Below are 20911 nucleotides of genomic sequence, written 5' to 3'. Positions count from 1 at the left end.
TGAGGAAACGGTTAGATGACAATGATCCATTGAATGAGAATTAGAAAATGTCTTTCAGTCAGCAGATCCAACAAATGAGAAAACGTGAATGGAAATATACGTAAAACAACAATGATTTGAAAAAGTGATTTTGAAGTAAGTCTATATTAAACTTCCAAGACATAAGACAGAAATAGCACTCACAAAAAAGAAAAGGGGGTTATGAAACTAGTGAGGGCAATTAAGCAGCAAGAACAGTCTACAAAATAAAACCATGGAAATTCAAATATAGTAAACAAAAAACTGAAAACTCAAAAGAGGGTTAAATATGTCCAATAGGTGCAAGAAGAGATGCTCAACATCATTAATGATCAGGGAAATGCAAATCAAAACCACAGAGTGGGACCATGTCACACCTGCTAAGCTGACTATAACAAAAAATAGAAAACGACTGTTGGCAAGGATGTGGAGAAACTGGAACCCTCATACATTGTGATAGGAATGTAAAATGCTACATCTGCTATGGAAAACAGTGTGGTGGTTCCTCAGAAAGCTAAGGTTTGCTGCTATGGAATGAAGAAATAGTAAGTCAGGGTAAGGAATATCAAGAGTGTGGGGGCAGGGAGTGTGCAGTTTGCAGTAGTATTCAATAGGCTGATCAACTTAAGCCTTGTTGAAAAAGGAATTATTAAATTAAAGGCAGAATGGAGGTAATGAGCTATGGAACATCTGGGAAAAGAATGTTCTGGGCCAGGAGAACAGTTCATGCAAAGGTCCTGAGGCAGAAGCACGTCTGGGGTGCTTGAGAAACAACAAGGAGATGGGCAGAACTGGAGCATGGTGTTAGGAGAGAGGTCTCATCATGGAGCGTCTCCTAGGCCATCGTAAAAACTTTTTCACCCTGAGTGAGATCACGAGCCATTGCAAAGGAACATCACAAGATTAAAGTTTGGCTGCTGGGTTGGGAATAGAGCACAGGAGACAAGGTTTAAAGCAGAGAAGCCAAGAAGGCTATCTTGGTAACCCAGGTGAGAGGTGTCTCAGGCCAATGTAGCAACGGACATGGTAAGATTTGTTCAACACTAACTCTATCTTCAAGGAAACATCTTCTTTGTTCCAGAATTCAATCCATGATCCTATATTGCATTTAGAGGTCATATCTCCTTATCTCCTCCAACTTGGAACAATTCCTGTCTTTAATGGCCTGGACACATTTGAAGAGGACTAGTCAGTTAACTTTTTAGAATGTTTCTCATTTTGAGTATGTCTGATGTTTTTCTGTGTCTTAATTCAAGTTATGTATTTTTGTTTGTTTGTTTTTGAGACATGTCACCCAGGCTGGAGTGCAATGGCACCATCTTGGCTCACTGCAACCTCTGCCTCCAGGGTTCAAGTGATTCTCTTGCTTCAGCCTACTGAGTAGCTGGACTACAGGTTCGTGCCACCACACCCAGCTAATTTTTGTATTTTTAATAGTTACAGGGTTTCACTATATTGGCCAGGCTGGTCTTGAACTCCTGACCTCATGATCCGCCTGCCTCGGCCTCCTGCGTGAGCCACCGCGCCCGGCAACTTTTCCTTTTTTGCTGTCTAATCATCCTCGTTGGACTTCTGCTTCTTGGTATCGACATCGTCATCCTCATCATCTTCAGCTGCCCGCTTGCCCGTAGCAGACTCAGCTTCCTCATCTTCATCTCCATCCTCCCCCTCACCATCACCTTCTTCCTCTTCCTCCTCTGCCTCCCCACCTTCTTCCTCTTCTTCCTCTACCTCGTTGTCAGCCTCCTGCTCATTTTCCTCATTCGCATTCCCGTTGGCGGGGGCGTCTCTTCCATTTTCCGCCTCTTCCACAACTTCCTTCTTCTCCTTCAAGTCCTTGGTGGTGATTTCGGAGCTGGTGTCTACCGCTGCGTCTGACAGGGTGGGGCACGCGGGTGATCCGATGCGGGGGATCAAAAAGAAAGCGAGAGTTCAGGGACTCTGGCTATCAAGCTGCCAGAGGAGGCGCGCAGCGGAGGCAGCTGCGGCGAGCAAGGAGTCGGACGAGGAGCAATGCAAAGATGGCTTTTAGAGTAGCCAGTGGGGTGGACTCATAATATTTACTTTATTCTGCAAACTATAATCCTTTTTATCGTTATATTTATCATTTATTTTGTTGCTGAAATTGTCCCAGACTTGGTTGGTCATTGCGGACTCCTTCAAGGTGGCTCTTGTGTCCTTTTGACGTGGCTCAATCATCTTTTTTAGAACTTCTTTACTACTCTCTGTAACCCTAAGATGTTACAGTCTTTTCTTCTACTTCCCTCGCCTCAGCCCAAGAATCAGCCATTTCTTCAAGGACTTCTGGTTCCTTTTTATTGAAGAATGAAATTTAGAAACCAGTATCTGGGCACTATATATACGTACTGGAATATAATTGCTTCAAGGGCCTCTCAGCAGTTAAAGCTGGGAAATATATTTATGTATATACATATTTTATATGAATTTCTCTACGGATATATAATCGTGGTTTTAAATATCTTTTAAAATATATATTTATAAATATATTATTATAAAATATATTAAATATATATTAAATAAAACCATAATCGAATACTGAAATACCTTCAATTCCAATACCAAAGGGTTCATCCTAGCCTCTTCTCTTTCCCTATTTATAACTTATTTCTCTGACAGTGAGAAACACAGCTTTCTTTATCTACAGGACATTTATTTACTTGCTTACTTTTGGAATACACATGAGGTAGTTTAAGAATTGCTTCTAGCCAGAGTAATCAGGCAAGAGAAAGAAAAAACATCACGTGAATAGAAAGAGATAAAGTCAAACTATCTCTGTTTACAGGCCACATGATACTATATCTAAAACACCCCATAGTCCCAGCCTAAAAGTTCTTTGAGCAGATAAACAACTTCAGCAGTTTCAGAATACAAAATCAATATACAAAAGTCACTAGCATTCCTGTACACCAACAGCGAAGCCAACAGCCAAATTAGAAAAGAAATCCCTTTAGAATCTAAATATATTTCTAAAAATATTTGGGAATTACACTTGCCACAAAAAGGATAGAATACTTAGGGATACAGCTAATCAGAGAGGTAAAAGATCTCTATAATGAGCGTTACAAAACACTCCTCAAAGAAATCAGAGAAGACACAAACAAATGGAATAACATCCCATGCTCGTGGATAGGAAGAATCAATATCATTAAAATGGCCATATTGCCCAATGCAATTTACAGATTCAATGCTATTCCTATCAAACTACCAGTGACATTCTTTGCAGAACTATAAAAATCTATTTTAAAATTCACATGGAACCAAAACAGAGCCCAAATAGCCAAGGCGATCCTAAGCAAAAAGAACAAAGCTAGAGGCATCACCCAACTTTAAACTATAGTATAGGACTATAGTAACCAAACAGCATTGTACTGTACAAAAATAGGCACATAGACCAATGGAACAGAATAGAGAGCCCAGAAATAATGCATGCCTATGACCAGCTGATCTTCAACAATGCTGACAACAATTCAACAACAAAGGGGAAAAGACTCCCTATTCAATAAAAGGTGCTGGGATAACTAGCTAGCCATATGCAGAAGATTGAAACTGGATCCCTTCCTTACACCATATACAAAAATCAACTCAAAATGGATTAAAGACGTAAATGTAAAACAAAAAATTATTAAAAAACAAAAAACCCTAGAAGACACCTAGGCAACACCATCCTGGACATTTGGAACGGGCAAAGATTTCATGACAAAGACAACAAAAGGAAAAATCAACAAGTGTGATCTAATTAAACTTAAGAGCTTCTGCACAGCAAAGGAAACTATTGACAGAGTAAATAGGCAACCTACAGAATGGGAGAAAATATTTGCAAACTATGCATCTGACAAAGGTCTAATATCCAGCATCTATAAGGAACATAAACAATTTACAAGAGAAAAGACAACCCCATCAAAAAGTGGGCAAAGGACATGAACAGACACTTTTCAAAAAAACATATGAAAAAAAATCTCAATATCACTGGTTGTCAGAGAAATGCAAATCAAAACCAGAATGAGATACCATCTCACACCAGTCAGAATGGCTATTATTAAAATGTCAAAAAATAACAGATGCTGGTGAGGTTGCAAAGAAAAGGGAACACTTATATACTATTAATGAAGTGTGTAATTAGTTCAACCAATGTGAAAAACGATATGGCTATTCCTCAGAGAGCTAAACGCAGAACTACCATTTAACCCAGCAATCCTATTACTGGGTATGTACCCAGAGGAATAGAAATCATTCTACCACAAAGACACACGTGGCCAGGTGCGGCGGCTCACAGCTATAATCCTAGCATTTTGAGACCAGTCTGGGCAACATAGCCAAACCCTGTCTCTACCAAAAACACAAAAATTAGCCAGGTGTGGTGGTGCGTGCCTGTGGTTCTAGCTACCGGGGAAGCTGAGATGGGAGGATCACCTGATCCACTGCAGTGAGCCATGATTGTGCCACTGCACTCCAGCCTGAGCAACAGAGTGACACCCTGTCTCAAAAAAAAAAAAAAAAAAAATGGATACAGCACACGTGCAGGTGAATGTTCACTGCAGCACTATTCACAGTAGCAAAGACATGGAATCAACCTAAATGTCCATCAATGACAAATTGGGTAAAGAAAATGTGGTATATACACATCATGAAATATTATGCAGCCATAACAAAAAAACCAACAAAATTGTGTATTTTGTGGGAGCATGGATGGAGCTGGAGGATATTATCCTTAGCCAACTAAAACAGGAACAGATAAACAAATACCACATGTTCTCACTTATAAGTGGGACCTAAGTGCTGAGCACTCATAAGCACAAAGAAGGAAACAACAGAAACAGGTTTTCTTGAGGGTGGAGGGTAGGAGAAGGGGGAGGAAGGGGAAAAGATAACATTGGGTACTGGGCTTAATACCTGGGTGATGAAATAATCTGCACAACAAGTTCCTGTGACACAAGTTTACCTTGTGTAACAAACTTTCACATGTACCCCTGAACCTAAAATAAAGTTTTTTTAAAAAAAAATGCTAATGTATGCATCAGTAAGAAATAAATTTACCAACTAGAGTACAATATTTATGTCTAGTTCCTTTTGTCTTTAGCCTTTCAATATAAATTCAAAAGCCTATTTTCCAAAGTTAAAATTACCAAGGCTAGTATTTTTCCTCCCTAACCTCTTCAGTTCAGTTATATTGCTGTCGTTAAGTAGCGTTCATTTGTAACAGCATTCCATTTTTAGTTGCCCCCACCACTGCCACATTTTCATTGAGAGGATAAATTTTTGCATTATATTAGGTAAGAGGACTTTTTGCAATTGTTGTTGTTAGGATACTCAAGTATGAGAAGAAGAATTAATATGTATGTATGTATGTTACATAGCCACAGAGTGATCCTTAAAAGCTGTAACATTACCTAACTCAGTACTCATTTTAACACCCTCTAGTATGCTTTTCTGTGATATAGGCTAGCAAGTTAAAATTAGAATTCCCAGATTCCCTGAAGTAAGGGTTTCATCTGTGACCTATGTTCTGCTAAGCAAACATGGCTACAGGAAACTTAGGTGAATTACAGAATAAAGGTAATGAATGTATAGGGGAGACCAGGTCTTCTGGGAAAGCTGACTCAGAGATTCCAGTATCTAGTCTCCAACATCATGGATGCTGAGTTGCAGGCAGTGGGATTGCTGCTAGAATAATCCCAAGGTATTTTCCATGGGTCTGGCGTTTCTAGACATCTTGGACTATCTTTTCAAGGATATTTGAATAGCAAATAGACTTGAGATCTAGAGATAAATCTCTATCTCCGGGCAAAAAAGAAGAGGGGGGAAATGGGCTGGTCATCCGAAACCTTATATATAACAACATAGTTTCCTAATTTTGGGGTTCCTCTCTTGAAATGTACCCACTGAATGTGCAGGCACAGTTTGGCCCTCATTGCATCTCCCTTGTAGCTTTTGGAACTGGCAAAAGATATTGTTCTGGCTTTTGCTATTTTTAATATATTCCCTTGTCTCTGACCCACAGGTCTTGTTTTTTGTAGTGGGCACACATGCACTGCAAAAAGGTTGGGTTGTAAGGTTGCAAGTAGGGTAAAATCTGAGACCTTTAACAGTATGTCTTAAAAAGTGAGTTGTCCATATCCCCTGGACATGTTGTATCCAGATGTATAGTATCCCATCCTGGTTTCCTGATCCTCCCAGAAACTCTAATACCATTTAGTGTCTTTTTTCTTAAATTAGCTTTAGTGGATTCCATTGTCTGCAACTAACAGCTAACATAATAGAAGCAAGACTTTTGACCACCCATTGATCTATGCTTTGGGTTAGATGATAGAGATAGAAGACCCAATCAATGTATAGCTAAGAGATAAGTTGAAGGCAGCTTATAAATTCGATAAAAACATAAATAAATTAGAAACTAGAAGGCAAATTACTCTTGAATAAAGTGCATGCAGAAGATGGGACAGAAAAAACTCTCAGATCCATCAGAAATATTTACTTATTTATTTATTTTGAGACAGGGTCTTGCTTTGTCACCCAGGCTGGAGTGCAGTAGCACCATCACGGCTCAATGCAGCCTCAATCTCCAAGGCTCAGGTGATCCTCCCACCTCAGCCTCCCAAGTAGCTGAGACTAAAGGCATGAGCCATCATGCCCAGCTAATTTTTTTGTAGAGACAAAAGGGTTTCTTTCATATGTAACCTAGGTTCTGTTAAGCAAATGACCATGTGCTTTCACATGCTTCAATCTTTATGACAGGTGCCTGGTCCTATGGACATTTTAACTGGAGACTCCAGCTTAAAGATTTGGAGGCTACACTTCCAAAAGAAAAAGTAGTATTAATGATAGGCATGACACCCAGTCTACGTAGCACTAGCTCCTAAAAGTGGAGGGCTAGAAATTGATCCAGTGGCTATAGCAACTTATGAGGGACAGTGATGCCTAGGAAAACGTTCCATGGGTGTATTAAACATTTAATGCGTGAGAATTGGTGTTTCTGGAGGAGACCTTGCAGAAGTGTGCAGGTAATACTGTAAGAAAAGAATTTTTAAAGTATCTTTTTTATACCTTCTCCTCAAACACTTCTTGAGGAGAGACTAGATGGGGTTATTTTTTCAGGAACAGCAAGGATTTTACCAAGGAGAGAATGTAATTGGAAGACTCAGCTTTCCCCTCCTGCCTCAGCTCCCCTTGAGGATGGTGGAAACTGTTTTAAGAGATTCTGGCTCCGACCAACAGTGAAGTGAGCAGTTCCTCACAGCAAAGAAGGAAACACATCATCCACACAGGATAGCAACACTGTAGACTAGACACAAACTCCCTCTTTCCAAAAATAGCAGTGGGGAAAATAAACTTGAAAGGGAGAAGCTAACAAGTGAGTTGCAGAGTTCAATTCGAGAAAAGAATCTCAGAGAACTCAGGTGGGTTCTTGTGTTTCCAGTTTATTTAACAGAAAAGAGATTGGCCAATTGAGGTTTTGATGCCTGCTTTGCCCCAGGATGAGGAGGCATCCATCATGTTACTTAGAAGAAAAGACAAGGGTTTTCCCTGGTTTCTGACACCACCAGGGCTTAGGCTCCTTGATCCACAGCAGAGTTTTCTGGGTTTTCTTTTTTTAGAGAGAGAGGACTTGTTTGAGGGGTCATTGAGTTGACAGAGGAATGGTTTCCATAGATGGGAACAAAGCGATTGTCAAAAGCTGGAGGAGTGTGTTCCGGGAGCTGGATGATAGGGCTGGAGGGCAGCAACATCTTATTTTCAGCTTCCATCTGAAGACCCAAGTTACCCACCCTGGGGTGAATGCCCACCTCAGAAGCCAAATTCTCCCCTCTTAGAGGCATAGTCTGCCCTTCAGGGGTAACTGATATCTTTCTGGAGAGCACAGTCACCTTTTCAAGGGTCACAGCCTTCCTTCTAGGGGCCATTGCATTCTCTCTAAGGGTCTCAGTCTGAAAATGAACAGGGGTCACAGTCATTTCTCCAGGGTTCACAGACTGATGACTCACCGGGGTCACAGATTGATGAACCAAAGGGGTCAGGGTCTTCTCCCCAGGGGTCACGGACTGATGACCCACAGTGGTCAGGGCCTTCTCCCCAGGGGTCACGGACTGATGACCCACAGGGGTCAGGGTCTTCTCCCCAGGGGTCACGGACTGATGAACCACAGGGGTCAGGGTCTTCTCCCCAGGGGTCACGAACTGATGACCCACAGGGGTCAGGGCCTTCTCCCCAGGGGTCACGGACTGATGAACCACAGAGGTCACGGACTGATGACCCACAGGGGTCAGGGTCTTCTCCCCAGAGGTCACGGACTGATGAACCACAGGGGTCAGGGTCTTCTCCCCAGAGGTCACGGACTGATGACCCACAGGGGTCAGGGTCTTCTCCCCAGGGGTCACGGACTGATGAACCACAGGGGTCAGGGTCTTCTCCCCAGGGGTCATGGACTGATGAATCACAGGGGTCACGGACTGATGACCCACAGGGGTCAGGGTCTTCTCCCCAGGGGTCACGGACTGATGAACCACAGGGGTCAGGGTCTTCTCCCCAGAGGTCACGGACTGATGAACCACAGGGGTCAGGGTCTTCTCACCAGGGGTCACGGACTGATGAACCACAGGGGTCAGGGCCTTCTCCCCAGGGGTCATGGACTGATGAATCACAGGGGTCACGGACTGATGACCCACAGGGGTCAGGGTCTTCTCCCCAGGGGTCACGGACTGATGAACCACAGGGGTCAGGGTCTTCTCCCCAGAGGTCACGGACTGATGACCCACAGGGGTCAGGGCCTTCTCCCCAGGGGTCATGGACTGATGACCCACAGGGGTCAGGGTCTTCTCCCCAGGGGTCATGGACTGATGACCCACAGGGGTCAGGGTCTTCTCCCCGGGGGTCACAGACTGATGACCCACAGGGGTCAGGGCCTTCTCTCTGGGGGTCATGAACTGATGACCCACAGAACTCATGGTCTTCGCCCCAGGGATCTCAGTCTGCTCTCCTAGAGCTACAATGTGCCTTTCAAGGGATACAGTTTCCTTTGTAAGGGTCACAATTGTGCCTCTAGGGGTTATAGTCATATTTTCATACTTTCCATGGATCTCAGTGACCTCAGCCTCTCCTCCTGGGGGCAAAATCTTAATATCAGTGGTCGATGCCTTGGTCACAGCCAGCCTTGAAGTGCTTGAAGGGTCAGTGCTTGAAGAATTCACAGAGGATGACAGCCAAAATTGTGGTAAAGAAGTTGAATTGAACACTAGAGAAAATCAACAGAAAAGAATGAGATTCCTACCACTTCATTCCCATCCTATTAATTACTGGCAGAACTAGAACCACTCCAGGGCTGAAGTACCTGCTTCAAAATTCAGAAGTGTAAGATTTCACACTATACCTCCTTGAGGACATAGAGGAAATCCCACCACATAAAAGCTCTGCTCCATACCCCATCATATTCACAAGGTCCCGGACACCCTCAGGCACTCAGTGGATTTGCTGCATTTCCCATGAATGACCCCAGAAAGAAGCCCATTCCCTGTGCTTAAGCCCTCACTTTGACATCTCTGACTGCACCATCAGCAAAACCTTGCCCTCAAGGCCTAATTCTAAAGAATTACTTGATGAATGTACAAGAAGAAGCTTCTTCTGTTTCCGTATTGCAGGAACAAAGCCAGGGGCCAGGAGGCTGGAGACAGCATGCTGTGAACAATGGGACTGGGGCTCACCTAGAGACTTGACCTGACTGAGATCCAGTCTCATTACCCATAGAGTGAAGATTATAACCATCTATATGCATGCTTCATCTCTTGCACACTGGGTTTCATCTCCTAATTGCCAGGGAAAGATATCAAAAGAAACCTAATTCCTTTAGCCCTTGACCATGAGAGCAGAAGAAAGAGAGAAATAGACTAACATATATTGAGTGCTAAGACAATTTTTCATTCCATAGCTCACTTAGTTCTTATAATAATGTCATGAGTGTACAGATTATTCTCATTTTAGATGGAACAAAGGAAGCTCAAAGAGGCCAAATAAGGGCCAAGTATCCACACAAAGACTGGAAAACATATTGGCCTGGCAAAGCTTTTTCTGTCCCCTCAATGTCATGTTGCCTCACCAAGGCATTTAGATCTAGCAGAATAGACTCACCCACTGCCTGGTTATGCGACTTCCAACCCCAGCTTCCAGGTCACAGTTACTTACCAGCCCTCACCAGGATGTCATTCAGTACGTAGACAAGGGGGAAAGGACCAGTGCCACAGAAAGTGCCCCTGACGTCATCCATGTCCAGTGTCCACACCATGGCCCCCCCAAAATGCTCTCGCTTTATAAACCATGCCTGTAAAAGTAACAGTCAGTCAACACACTGTACTTGTCACCCTCCAGACTGGGTACAATGGCCAAAAACTGAAGACAGCCCCTGAGGAAGCAATGTAGCAGGGTGGTTATGAGTGTAGTCTATATTTGAATCTAGCTTTTACTGCTTATTACCTATGAGATCTTGAAAAAGTTACATAACCCTTGTGTGTCTTAATTTGTTAAAAAAAAAAAAAAGGATAATAACATGTCCAACGTTTTTAGACTCAAAAGATTCTTACATGCACATACTACAATACGGATGAAGTGTGAAGACACTATGCAAAGTGAAATAAGTCAGACACAGAATAATGAACACTGTCTGATTCCACTTATATGTAGTATCTAGAGTAGTCAAATTCCCAGAAACAGAAAGTAGAATGATGGGGGAAGGAGGAATGGGAAGTTGCTGTTTAATGGGTACAGGGTTTCCATTCGAGAAGATGAAAAGGTTCTGGTGATGGATGGCGGTGATAATTACACAACAACATGAATGCATTAAAGCCACTGAATTTCAGACTTTAAAGTGGTTAAAATGGTAAATCTTATGTTTTATGTTATATAGGAATGCTACATAAGTTTTCCTAAAGAGTTCCTATGCATATTTGGATCAATACCTGGCACAGTGAATCTTCAGTAAATGTTAGCTACTGTCCCTCTGGGTTTCCTGCCTCATTAATCACCATTATTATCATATTAAACTGTAGATATTGCTCTACTATTTAAAATTTATTTCCTTATCTCACAGTGACACTATAAAATACAGTAGAGCACAAAATATTGTACTCTTCTCACAGCTAAGAAAATAAAGACTTTCATCCACACATTTTAAAACCTCCATTATAACTAAATGGCAGAGCTTAGACTCAAGTCCAGTGCTCTCTGTCAAGTCTGATGGAAGAGACAGACTCCATCAGGTCCAAATAGCTGTGTGTGTGCCTTAGACAAGTCAATTGGCTAATTTCAGGGGTTGATTTTCCCCAAATATAAAATAAGAAGAAGGAGGAATCCAATCGTTAAATCTGAAACTGTGAAGTTTCTGAGATGTTTATCCTATTTACAAGCTAACTAGCCTGCCAGTTTTGTGTACACACACACACACACATACATACTACACACACACACATACATACTACACACACACCCAACACCCCAGACCTCTGTATCAGAGGACAGAATGTTTATTATTCACAGAGAAACAAAACAAAACAAGAAAATAGCCAGAATAACACCTTGAGTCAGTTTCCATGTCCCAATCACCCAAAAGACAATGTGAGGAAAGTCAGATGTTCAATTCGCCTGCATATGCAGTGGGGTCTGTGCTGCAGAGAACAACCCTGCAAGCATGAGACTCAGAGCTTATATAGAATGGTTGACATATGTGGCCCTCCTCTCTCTTTTGCAATCATTGAAGGTAGGCAAATGGTTCTGGGGGAAAGAGGAAGGCAGCTCTCTCTTTTTAGTTTAGCTTGTCTGCTTCCTTTGCCCTCTCTATGTCCTATGGGTCAGAGATTTAATTCCATCCAATTGAATAAATCCATTGAGTCATTGATCCTTCCTGTTTGTGTCTTCCCATTCCCAAACCACAGAGCAAGATCCCAGAGGGGAGAAGCCACGCTCTTTGACCTCTCTCCTCCCCAGCAGGCCTCACTCAGTGTTAATGCAAAGAAGAGCCACACAGTGAATCTTCATGAGTGCCTCCCTCTCTGGGGCTTCCCACACAAACTTCGCCCAAAGAACAGCCAACACCTGCCATTTCTGCATCACCGGTAATAGGGGAACTGTGAATTCTCTCTATTTAAGTCTCGATATCCAAGCAACATTCTGACAATTTCTCACCTGTAAACTGCTGCTCCTTCCAACTGCCCTAGTCCAGACACTCATTATCTCCTGCTTGGACACCTCTGTGTCCCCCCGGAGCTCCCAAAATGCCAACCTGGAAGGATCGCATGTGGAGGCATTCTAAAGCAGTTTCCAAAGTTTTTCTAAGACCTAATGAATATTCAGGAGTGAAACCAAGATTTCTACATGTGTCCAGTCTCTCAGGTGATTCCAAAGCAGACGCAGGTCTAGGAACTGCTGGAGCATGTCAGTTCTCTTTTAGTCCACTATAAAAACCTGCCAGATTCAACTTCATAAAACACCACTTACATGAAGGGAGGGTTTTAGTTTAGTTCTAAAAGTTTGAAAGTTAAAGGTCATCCACCTGTAGAAACATGATTCTGCCTTAAAATGTCCACAGGATGAAGACCAAACACCTTTACCAGCATTCAAGTCCCTTTATAAAAAGCCTCTGGTTCACCCAAATTCTTTTTTGAATCTCCTATAAGCTTTCTACACCACTGAGCCTTTCCCCCATGTCATCATCTTCTCCTACTCCTGCTCACCTCCCTCAGGAAGCCCTCCCAGACTTCCTCATTTCTGCTACATGTCAGTAATATTTGTGGAGCACTTACCATGATCTACCTTGTGTTGGTATTTATCTACTATGAAATTAGCTGGTCCAAATGGAAAAGAAGAAACCAAAAAGATCATCAAAAAACTGTATGAACTGAGAGAATTATTTATTCCCTCAGATCCTAGATTTCTTCTCTTCAGAATAGAGACTTGGAACAGATGGGATTATAAAACCCCAGTTGGAACCAAAATGTAGGCATGCCTGAAACTCCCCTGGTCTAATCGTTCTCACCTTTCACCCTCCACCCAATACACATGCATGCATTGTACAAACAAGGGCCCCATGGAAGCCAGTAGGAAACCATGTGCTGGAGCACGAAAGAACCAGGGTCTCACCTTGTAACTGAAGCTGATGGCATCATCATAGCCAACCCACTCGTCCCCTTTGTTGGCATATGGGACATACTGATAATCAATCCAGTGCTTTTTCGCTCCCCAGACAAAGGAGCAAATCTGCCAAGAGGATCATCAGGTTAGTTCTGGGAAGTGCCACAGAGACAAGCACCAGGAGACAGCTGTTCCTTGCCCAAGGATAAAGAACCTAAGAATCCCTAACCAGTGAATGAGAAAAATGTAAACCAAAGAGAGAAGAATGGAGAGGCCATTCATGAAGGAGCTCCTATTTTGAATAAATTTTTACTGTCACCCATTCCTTCCTCTACTGTCCATGATGGAAAAAAGAGAACCAAGGAGTGGATGACATACAAGTACCAAAATAGTAAGAGTAACACACCTCATCCTTGACCAAATCTGTATCTCATTCAAAGTGTTTTCATAAGCAAGCCTCTCCTGTTAGATCCCAGCACAAACTGCCTCATATAGGTAGTTATCAAACTAGCACCTCAACTTCTAGTAGATTTAAAGTTCTTGAAGGCAGGGAGAAGCAGGTGGCTATAATCAGTTAAGCATTAGACTGTCTACTGGGTGCCCAGCATTGTGCTACAAACTATATGCTGCAGAAAAACAGAGGTATGCAAGCTGTGCTGCAGAAGTTAATGTCTAAGTCATTCCTTTTTTTCTTTTGGTGCTTTGAAGCGTCTGTCTATCAAAGCTTCTTTGGCCCCAAATGCCCTTGAAGAACATTGTTTCAACTATGACATCACTCATAAAAATGCTTCATTGGATTAGCAGAAAAACGCCCTCATCCATCCAGCGCAGCGCAGAGCAGAGATAGGAGAGACTTGCAGCACCTCCACTATTGCCTAAAGTAAGGCTGCAGCTCTCCATCTGGCACTTCCTACCACCCTGTGCCTCTGTACCTGCTGTCCTTTACTTGGGAAGTCCTTCCTGTCCAGTCATTCCTGTCCATCAGGATTTCCCTGTGCTTCAAACTCTGCTCAAAATCTACCTGCTCCATAAGACCTTTCCAGGTCACTACGACCACACACTGATGTGGCTCGTGTTGTCACCTCTGGTGGTTACATTTTCTTGGAAACATGTCTCTTTCTGCCACTCGGTAGCAAACTTGGTTGCGATGAGGATGAAGAGGGTGGAGGTGGAGTAGAAAGAAAGAACCTGTAGTAGAGAATGTCTTGGAATTGCTTCAAAATCAGCTAGTAGTAGGGAGGGAGGAAGTCGGAGAGCAGAGATGAGACAAAATTGGCTATGAATGATTAATCATTGAAGCTGAGTGAGTAGAATGTCAGGGAGGTACAGAGGTTGTACTATCTTTTACTTAGATATATGTTTGAAATTATATACATTGCAAATATTAATGATTTTTATTTAGGGCATATAGAAAGTCAGGGTTTACCTGTATAGCATTCAAGATCCTTTTCTGGGATACAATGAAAACCTTCCATCCAGATTCCACCAAGCCTTTCATCCCTTACATAGGACTCAAATAACATACCCCAAAGAAAAAGAAAATATCCCACATAGTGGATTTCCCTTGTCCTAATAGACTACCTCTTTGCCCTGTCTACAGCTCTCACCCTTGCCATTGCCCCTTATCCTGGCCTTTGCTCCAGATGAGGGTGGGAGAGTCCTAACTGGGAGAGCCTTAGACAGAGGCTGTTATTTCCATTACCTCATAATAAGCCAATAAGCCTGCTTGCTTGGTGTACTTCCCTGGAGATGCTGGTCCCATCGCTCTGGCCTGCAACCCACTGTTAGAGGCTTTGAGGAGGCGAAAGGTACGTCCATAGGTGGGGATCCCCATGATGAGTTTCTCTGAGGGCACCCCAAGCTTTCTCCAATAATTCATAGCATATGCCTGCAGGTAGGAAGAATCCAGACCCCTTCTTTTTACTAACAGCCAAAGGCCTGAGCTCAGGGGCAGATGTCTGGGCCACCTGAGATCTTTCCTTTTCTTACCGAAGATTTGGGATCTTCAGGCAGAGAGAACAGGGGGCTATTATGTCCTGTGAACCTTTCCCAACTTCCATGTAAGTCATAAGACAATACATTGATGAAATCCAGGAGTCTGCAAGGGGCAGGAGGAAGAGATATAAAGACTAGGCTAGCCAGATTTCCAAGTCAGATCATCACAGCACTGTCTAGCTAACTAGCTAGACATTGGTCACCAGAGCTTCCCTGCTCCTTCTGCCTGTGGGCCCTGCCTAAGCTGTGCTGCCCACCCACCACTAGAACAAACAGCTGGCTAGGAATAGCTGTGCATGAAGATCTATGCATCCTGAGAGTATCTGTGGAGGTAGACAGGAGTTAGATGAGAGAAAATACAATCAGGCCTGATACAAATGCTAACAGACGTCTGCACAAATAGTCATGAGTAAAAGCAGTCTGTCCCATAGCTTGTCTTTCTACCATTCCAGGCACCACTGAAAACCCACCTCCTCTAGAAAGCTTTCATCATTACCAAGTCACAGGGATAAGGGTTTATACTGATGATCTAATTTAATTTCAATCTGGCTAATTCCCTAAGTACCATATCTACCTCCATTTTAAAGTTGAAGAAATTGAAACTCAGACGAGTTAACTAATTTGCCTAAAGTTGCCCAGTTGGGTGAAGGCAGGACTCTCTCAATCCTGCCTGGCTAAAAGATCAACACTAACAAACTCCATGTCCCCTGCGTCTCTCACTTTCCTCCCACATTGAAACCACTCTTGAGTGCAATCACACAGGAACATCCCATTTCTCTTTTGGTCTACATCTGACTCAGTTTCCTCTTCTGTAAATACTTGATTCTCAAAGTTCTAAAAAATATACCTAGAGGCCAGGCGCAGTGGCTCACGCCTGTAATCCCAGCACTTTGGGAGGCCGAGGCGGGAGGATCACAAGGTCAAGAGATCGAGACCATCCTGGCCAACATGGTGAAACTCTGTCTCTACTAAAAGTACAAAAAATTTAGCTGGGCATGGTGGCACACACCTGTAGTCCCAGCTACTCTGGAGGCTGAGGCAGGAGAATTGCTTGAACCCGTGAGGCGGAGGTTGCAGTGAGCCAAGATCACACCACTGCACTCCAGCCTGGCACCTGGCGACAGAGCGAGACTCTGTCTCAAAAAAAAAAAAAAAAAAATATATATATATATATATATATATATACCTAGAGCTGACATGTCCAAAAAGACTTATGTCCTGTTCTTTGTCTAGCTTTTGAACTTTTGCATGGAGAACTGTTCTGAATACTGGGTGTGGTTGGGCATTCCTACTTTTGTTTTTGTGGCAGTGGTTGTTAAATCATCTGTCTCTGATGCCAGCATCTGCTGCAGAGCGTATGTCTACAGCTATACTCTTAAATAGAAAGAGGCCGGGACCCTGGGATTCTCTCCTCGTGAGACCCAGCAATAGGCTGCGCAGAAGATTCTACCCATGCTAACATTGTTGTGGGCAGATCTAAAGGAGCTAGCCCTTGTCCCCATCCGTGCTCCTCAGCCCAGCCCCAAACTTGCACTGACATCAGCGCAGGCACATGGTGAGCTCAAAAACAGTGCTTGGGAAGCTCTGGGGTTCTGAGCTCAAGACACCTGCTTCCCTCCAATGTCCTGCCCCACCAAGGCAATATCCACTCACCTTCCTAGAAAGCGCACTTCATAGGATGTTTGGACGATGTGTGGGACCCCAGAAACAGCAGCAGACAGTAGCAGCCTCGGGCGCATGGTGAGCAGTGCCTCCTTCTGGAAGGCAAACAGGAGCTCCTAGGAGGAAAGACAGAAAGACACAGAGAACTAGACAAACAGAGAGGCAGGGGCTGCGGGGGAGTGTCATCCAGGAAGCAATTACTGAGCCCCTGAGCCAGGCTCTGGGACATGAAGGTGAGTCGGACATGGGCCCTGCCACAGGCTTGTGAGAAGGGCAGATGAGGGCTGATGCGGTGGATGATTTAATTGAGGGGTAGGGTGCAGGCACAGGAGCACAGAATTCAGACAGACACTGCCTGAGGGAGTGCAGGAAGCTGCACAGAGAAGGCATCCCTTAGGCTGGAGGCCTGGAGCAAGCCGCAGGTGCAGAGAAAACAGTAACCTCAGGTGTTTTAGGTATTGCCCTCCAGGGCCTCACAGTAAAAGAACATTCTGTCACCCTCTTCTGCCCCTGCCCCTGGACTCATGTTCCTCTCCTGCCTCTGAAAGTAGAATAATTTCTTGATTCTGGCACTTCCAGACCGGACTTACTTTAATTAAGAAGAGAAAAGTCCTCCGGTCATGCCTGGGACTGCCTCTTAGTCCAGGATATAAGAAGAAAAGGTCAAGACCATCAAAGTCATGTGTCCTCAGAAGGGATATAACTGAAGCAATAAACTTTCCACGGCTGGCAAATGTGGACAACATAGTGGTGAACCTGCAGGGAGACCAGGCGTAAGGCAAAGAACACTACCCACAGAATCACAGCCTCCTACGAGGGCCCTCGCAAGCGTGGTGCCCTGTGGTAGGCGTGGCAGATGCGGCTGGAGGAAAGGAAGGCAGATCTCCGAATTTCTCCCACCTTCTGACACGCCTCTCCCAGCACCAGGAGCTTGATACCCAGGAGTGGGGAATTCAGGCAGCTAAAAGAAGTTGAAAACCATGTGCTGCCCCGAGGCCAGGTGGCACAGGAACAGCAGGCACAGAACCAAGCAGTAGCCTGGGGTGGGGAGAACTGGCTCAGTCCAGCTCTGTCCCCTAAAACCTGGTATGCTCACTGGCAAGGCACCGTGCCTCTCTGTGCTATCTCCTCATAGGTAACCACTCAATTCCCACGACCTATGCTAGCTGACGTTTTCTACCTGACTGGATTAAGGCAGAGAACATGAGCCAAGGGCCAGCATGTCCAGAAAGACCTATGAGTTTATCTGGGCCTGGGTTGTATAACTTGGCACAAGAGGCCTGCGCTCTGACAAGGGGCTCCTGATCCTGTGTTATTTTGTTCGCTTGCTTGTTTGACAGTTTTCTATTTTACTTTGTTTCCTCTTCCGTAGTGACAACACTTTGGAAACATTCTAACTTATTGGAGCTGAACTTTAAGCAACTCTGGGGTAGTCCTGAGCCATGGTTAGAAAATTAACCAGACTTACAAACAGACCTGGTTTCCGTGGTCAGTTTGCCACCTCCAAGCTGGGCAATCTCTCAGGAATACCTGGGACAAATTTGGCAAGTTTCTTAATACCTGTGACTTGCGCTTTCTGTTGTACCAATTTGGAATACAACCACTTTGTAAGTTTCCTCCAAGTGTTCACTGGGTGATGCATGCACAGCCCTCGCCCAGCATCTGGAACACAGGGAGTGTTCAGAGAAGGCAAAGCCTGGGACTGAGCAGAGCTGGCTCTCACCCCTCTGCCCCGAATCCTGCCTCCATCTTGCAAAGTGCTTTCTCACACACTCCCAGGCCACCAGGCGTCCCTCTCCTGCATCTCATGCCTCTAAGGCAACAAGGCAAGCGTGGCCTCTACCCCAGTCCTCAGCAATGAATAGCGGAAATGTTTCTTCAGAAAATATGACGGCAGTTTGTCATCTCCACGTTGCCTCATGGAGACTGAAGTGCTAACAAGAGCAGCTGCTGCATACTGCACGTGTACTATGTGCTGGGCACTAAGCCTAGAATTTTGTTGTTTCCTTTCCTCTGATCCAGTCCTTTCAGGCTGATATCCCTGAATCCGTCAATAAAGTGAAGAAACCCGGGAGGTTTGGGAGTTATTCTCGTCCTGCACATTTTTCCTTCCCTTGGAGACAAAACCCTTGCCTCCTATGAAAGACCGAGGAGACAATTGTGAGTGCCTCATTTTGTCTCTAATTTTCCCCCAGCCCCTTTCTTACCACCTGCTAGAACGTCCTTGTCTCCCCTGACCCACCGTGGAGAAGAGGCCAGGATGTCCCTCGAGTGCAGGGGTCCAGGATTCACGACTTAGGGAAGTGCTTGTGCTAGCTTCGCTGTCCTGTGTCCAAGCTGGCTCCCCCTTCTGTCTTCACGTCTAGCCAGCCTGCTCCACCCTCCCAGGGAGAAGACAATAAGAGCAAAGTCTCACCTTAAGGTGCCAAAGTCCCACCTGCCGATGGACAGCAGTGTTTTCAGCTCTCTGTTCCTACGATGTGGAAGAGAGGGTTGATAAGCTGGGTCCTCCACTCCAGTGGGCAGCTGCTGCTACGTTCTTTTGTTATGCTCATTGGAAGAAAAACAGGACACAGGAGAGATGGGAGGTAAGGGAAGGAAAAGGGAGAAGGTGATAGAAGGAGAAAGACAAGCATACGAGAGAGGAGGAAAGAGAGGAGAACAATCAACCCAAGGGCCATCACAACCCATCAACTCTCAGGCTGTACAAAGTCCGCCAAACTCACCCATGTCCCCATGATGCTTCTGAAAAAGAACAGTCTAAAATGTTTCTCTTTACTAACTTTCCTATTCAACAAATATTTATTGAGCAATGTCTATGTGCCATTGACTGCTTTAGGCATTTTAGAACAGAGAACAACACAGATAAGCTCCCCACTCTCAGGGAGCTTGTAATCTAGTGGCATAGAATGTCTGCCCTGCTTATCTATAACTATTAACGGAGTAGCAAACCTTCCCTTGGGCAGGGAACGATCCCAGGAGTTCTAGAGAGAGGAAAATGTAAGCAAACACTGAGCACCAACCCTAGCACTTGGGATACAACGACACAGCAGACACTGCCCCTTCCCTGGTGTAGTTCACAGGTGACAAATGGTAATAGAAACACGAGCATCTGTTGAGCATCTGGGACGTGTAGGCCCACTTTAACAGCATCAACATCTGAAATCCTCACAGCTAGGTTCAATGGCTGAGTCGGAGTTTGCCAGGCAGAGAAGAGAGAGAAGCACATTCCAGGCAGAGGCAACAGCAACCACAGAGGCAAGGAGGCGGAAAAGAGCTCAAGGTGTCTGTGACAGGGAGTTCTCAAGTTGGGGGTGCTCAGGACCCCTATTTGAGAGGAGGCTAGGACCGGAATAGAGGAAGGTTGAGGAGTAACGGGAGAAATAGGCTGTTATCTTACACCCGTGAAATCTGAAAATACAACCCCACGTCGAATACGAACAAACCTCTCCTTTAGTTTGTTGAACTCTGGATATAGAATGTTCTCATCCTGGAGATTCTTAGCAACAATCTGATTGTTGCTCATTGAGGCAAAGGCAAATATCAGGTGGGTGCAGAGAAAGGGGTCCAGGTCATGGGGCAAGATGGAGGCGGGGCCTGGCCGACTGTGTGCCCAGCTGGTGAAATAACACACCAGTTTGTAGGCAGCACCTGGTAAGGGAGAGCACACATTAATTGGCAGAGACCAAGGGAACGGGTAGAGCTCAGTTTCCAGAAAACAATGTGAACACAGCCCAAGAGTCCAGGCCACATTTTAACACCCTCTCTCCCCAGCCCCGACGTACACCTCAAAACTACACTGAGGTTCTATTCCTCCCCCGCTGCCGAGGTCTCAGGAAGAAAAGAATGCCCTGTGAAATCCTGGTCAGAACAGATTCTCAGATCTGGACCAAGGCACACACTCAGTGACACAAACAGCAGGTGACCAAAAATCCTCTGAGGAACTGTGTTGGATCAATAATCCCTGACAGAGGAGCCAGGGCAAAGGGGGCTGCAGGGGGCACTCAATGCGGAGGACTTCTCAGCCAGAGACTCTCCCGGGCTCTGAAAGGGAAAACAGTTTCCTTACCATCGTGGTGCGTCAGCACAAGAACCAACCCTGCAGGAA

The 20911-nt window shown here is 44.6% G+C and overlaps 2 protein-coding genes across 3 annotated transcripts; both read right to left on the bottom strand.

The window, feature by feature from the left end:
* Positions 1–1549: 1549 nt before the first annotated feature.
* On the bottom strand, positions 1550–1935 carry LOC105727866 (prothymosin alpha-like; the record flags this gene model as incomplete). Its single annotated transcript, XM_012468011.3, has 1 exon — positions 1550–1935. A coding segment is annotated over one exon (366 nt), but the record flags the coding sequence as incomplete, so codon positions are not given.
* Positions 1936–7392: 5457 nt separating this feature from the next.
* Positions 7393–20565, bottom strand: OVGP1 (oviductal glycoprotein 1). 2 transcript variants are annotated; one of them, XM_064372722.1, is made up of 10 exons: positions 20250–20565; positions 19220–19276; positions 17394–17559; positions 16795–16919; positions 15136–15244; positions 14849–15034; positions 13156–13272; positions 10210–10345; positions 8813–9265; positions 7393–8068 (listed from the first exon to the last, which is right to left on the bottom strand). In XM_064372722.1, exons 1-10 carry the CDS (start codon positions 20327–20329, stop codon positions 7584–7586), a joined length of 1914 nt encoding a protein of 637 aa, XP_064228792.1. In that variant the 5' UTR covers positions 20330–20565; the 3' UTR covers positions 7393–7583. The 2 variants fall into 2 exon arrangements, with proteins under 2 accessions (XP_064228792.1, XP_064228791.1); XM_064372721.1 differs by having other exon boundaries at positions 7393–8037; positions 8830–9265.
* Between the last annotated feature and the right edge of the window lie 346 nt (positions 20566–20911).

This window comes from Aotus nancymaae, unplaced genomic scaffold (genome assembly GCF_030222135.1).
Source record: "Aotus nancymaae isolate 86718 unplaced genomic scaffold, 86718_ANA_hifiasm-v0.15.2.pri h1tg000007l, whole genome shotgun sequence".
Taxonomy (NCBI): domain Eukaryota; kingdom Metazoa; phylum Chordata; class Mammalia; order Primates; family Aotidae; genus Aotus; species Aotus nancymaae.
Note: the sequence above shows the minus strand (reverse complement) of the source record. Positions and strands in the feature narration are given on the sequence as shown.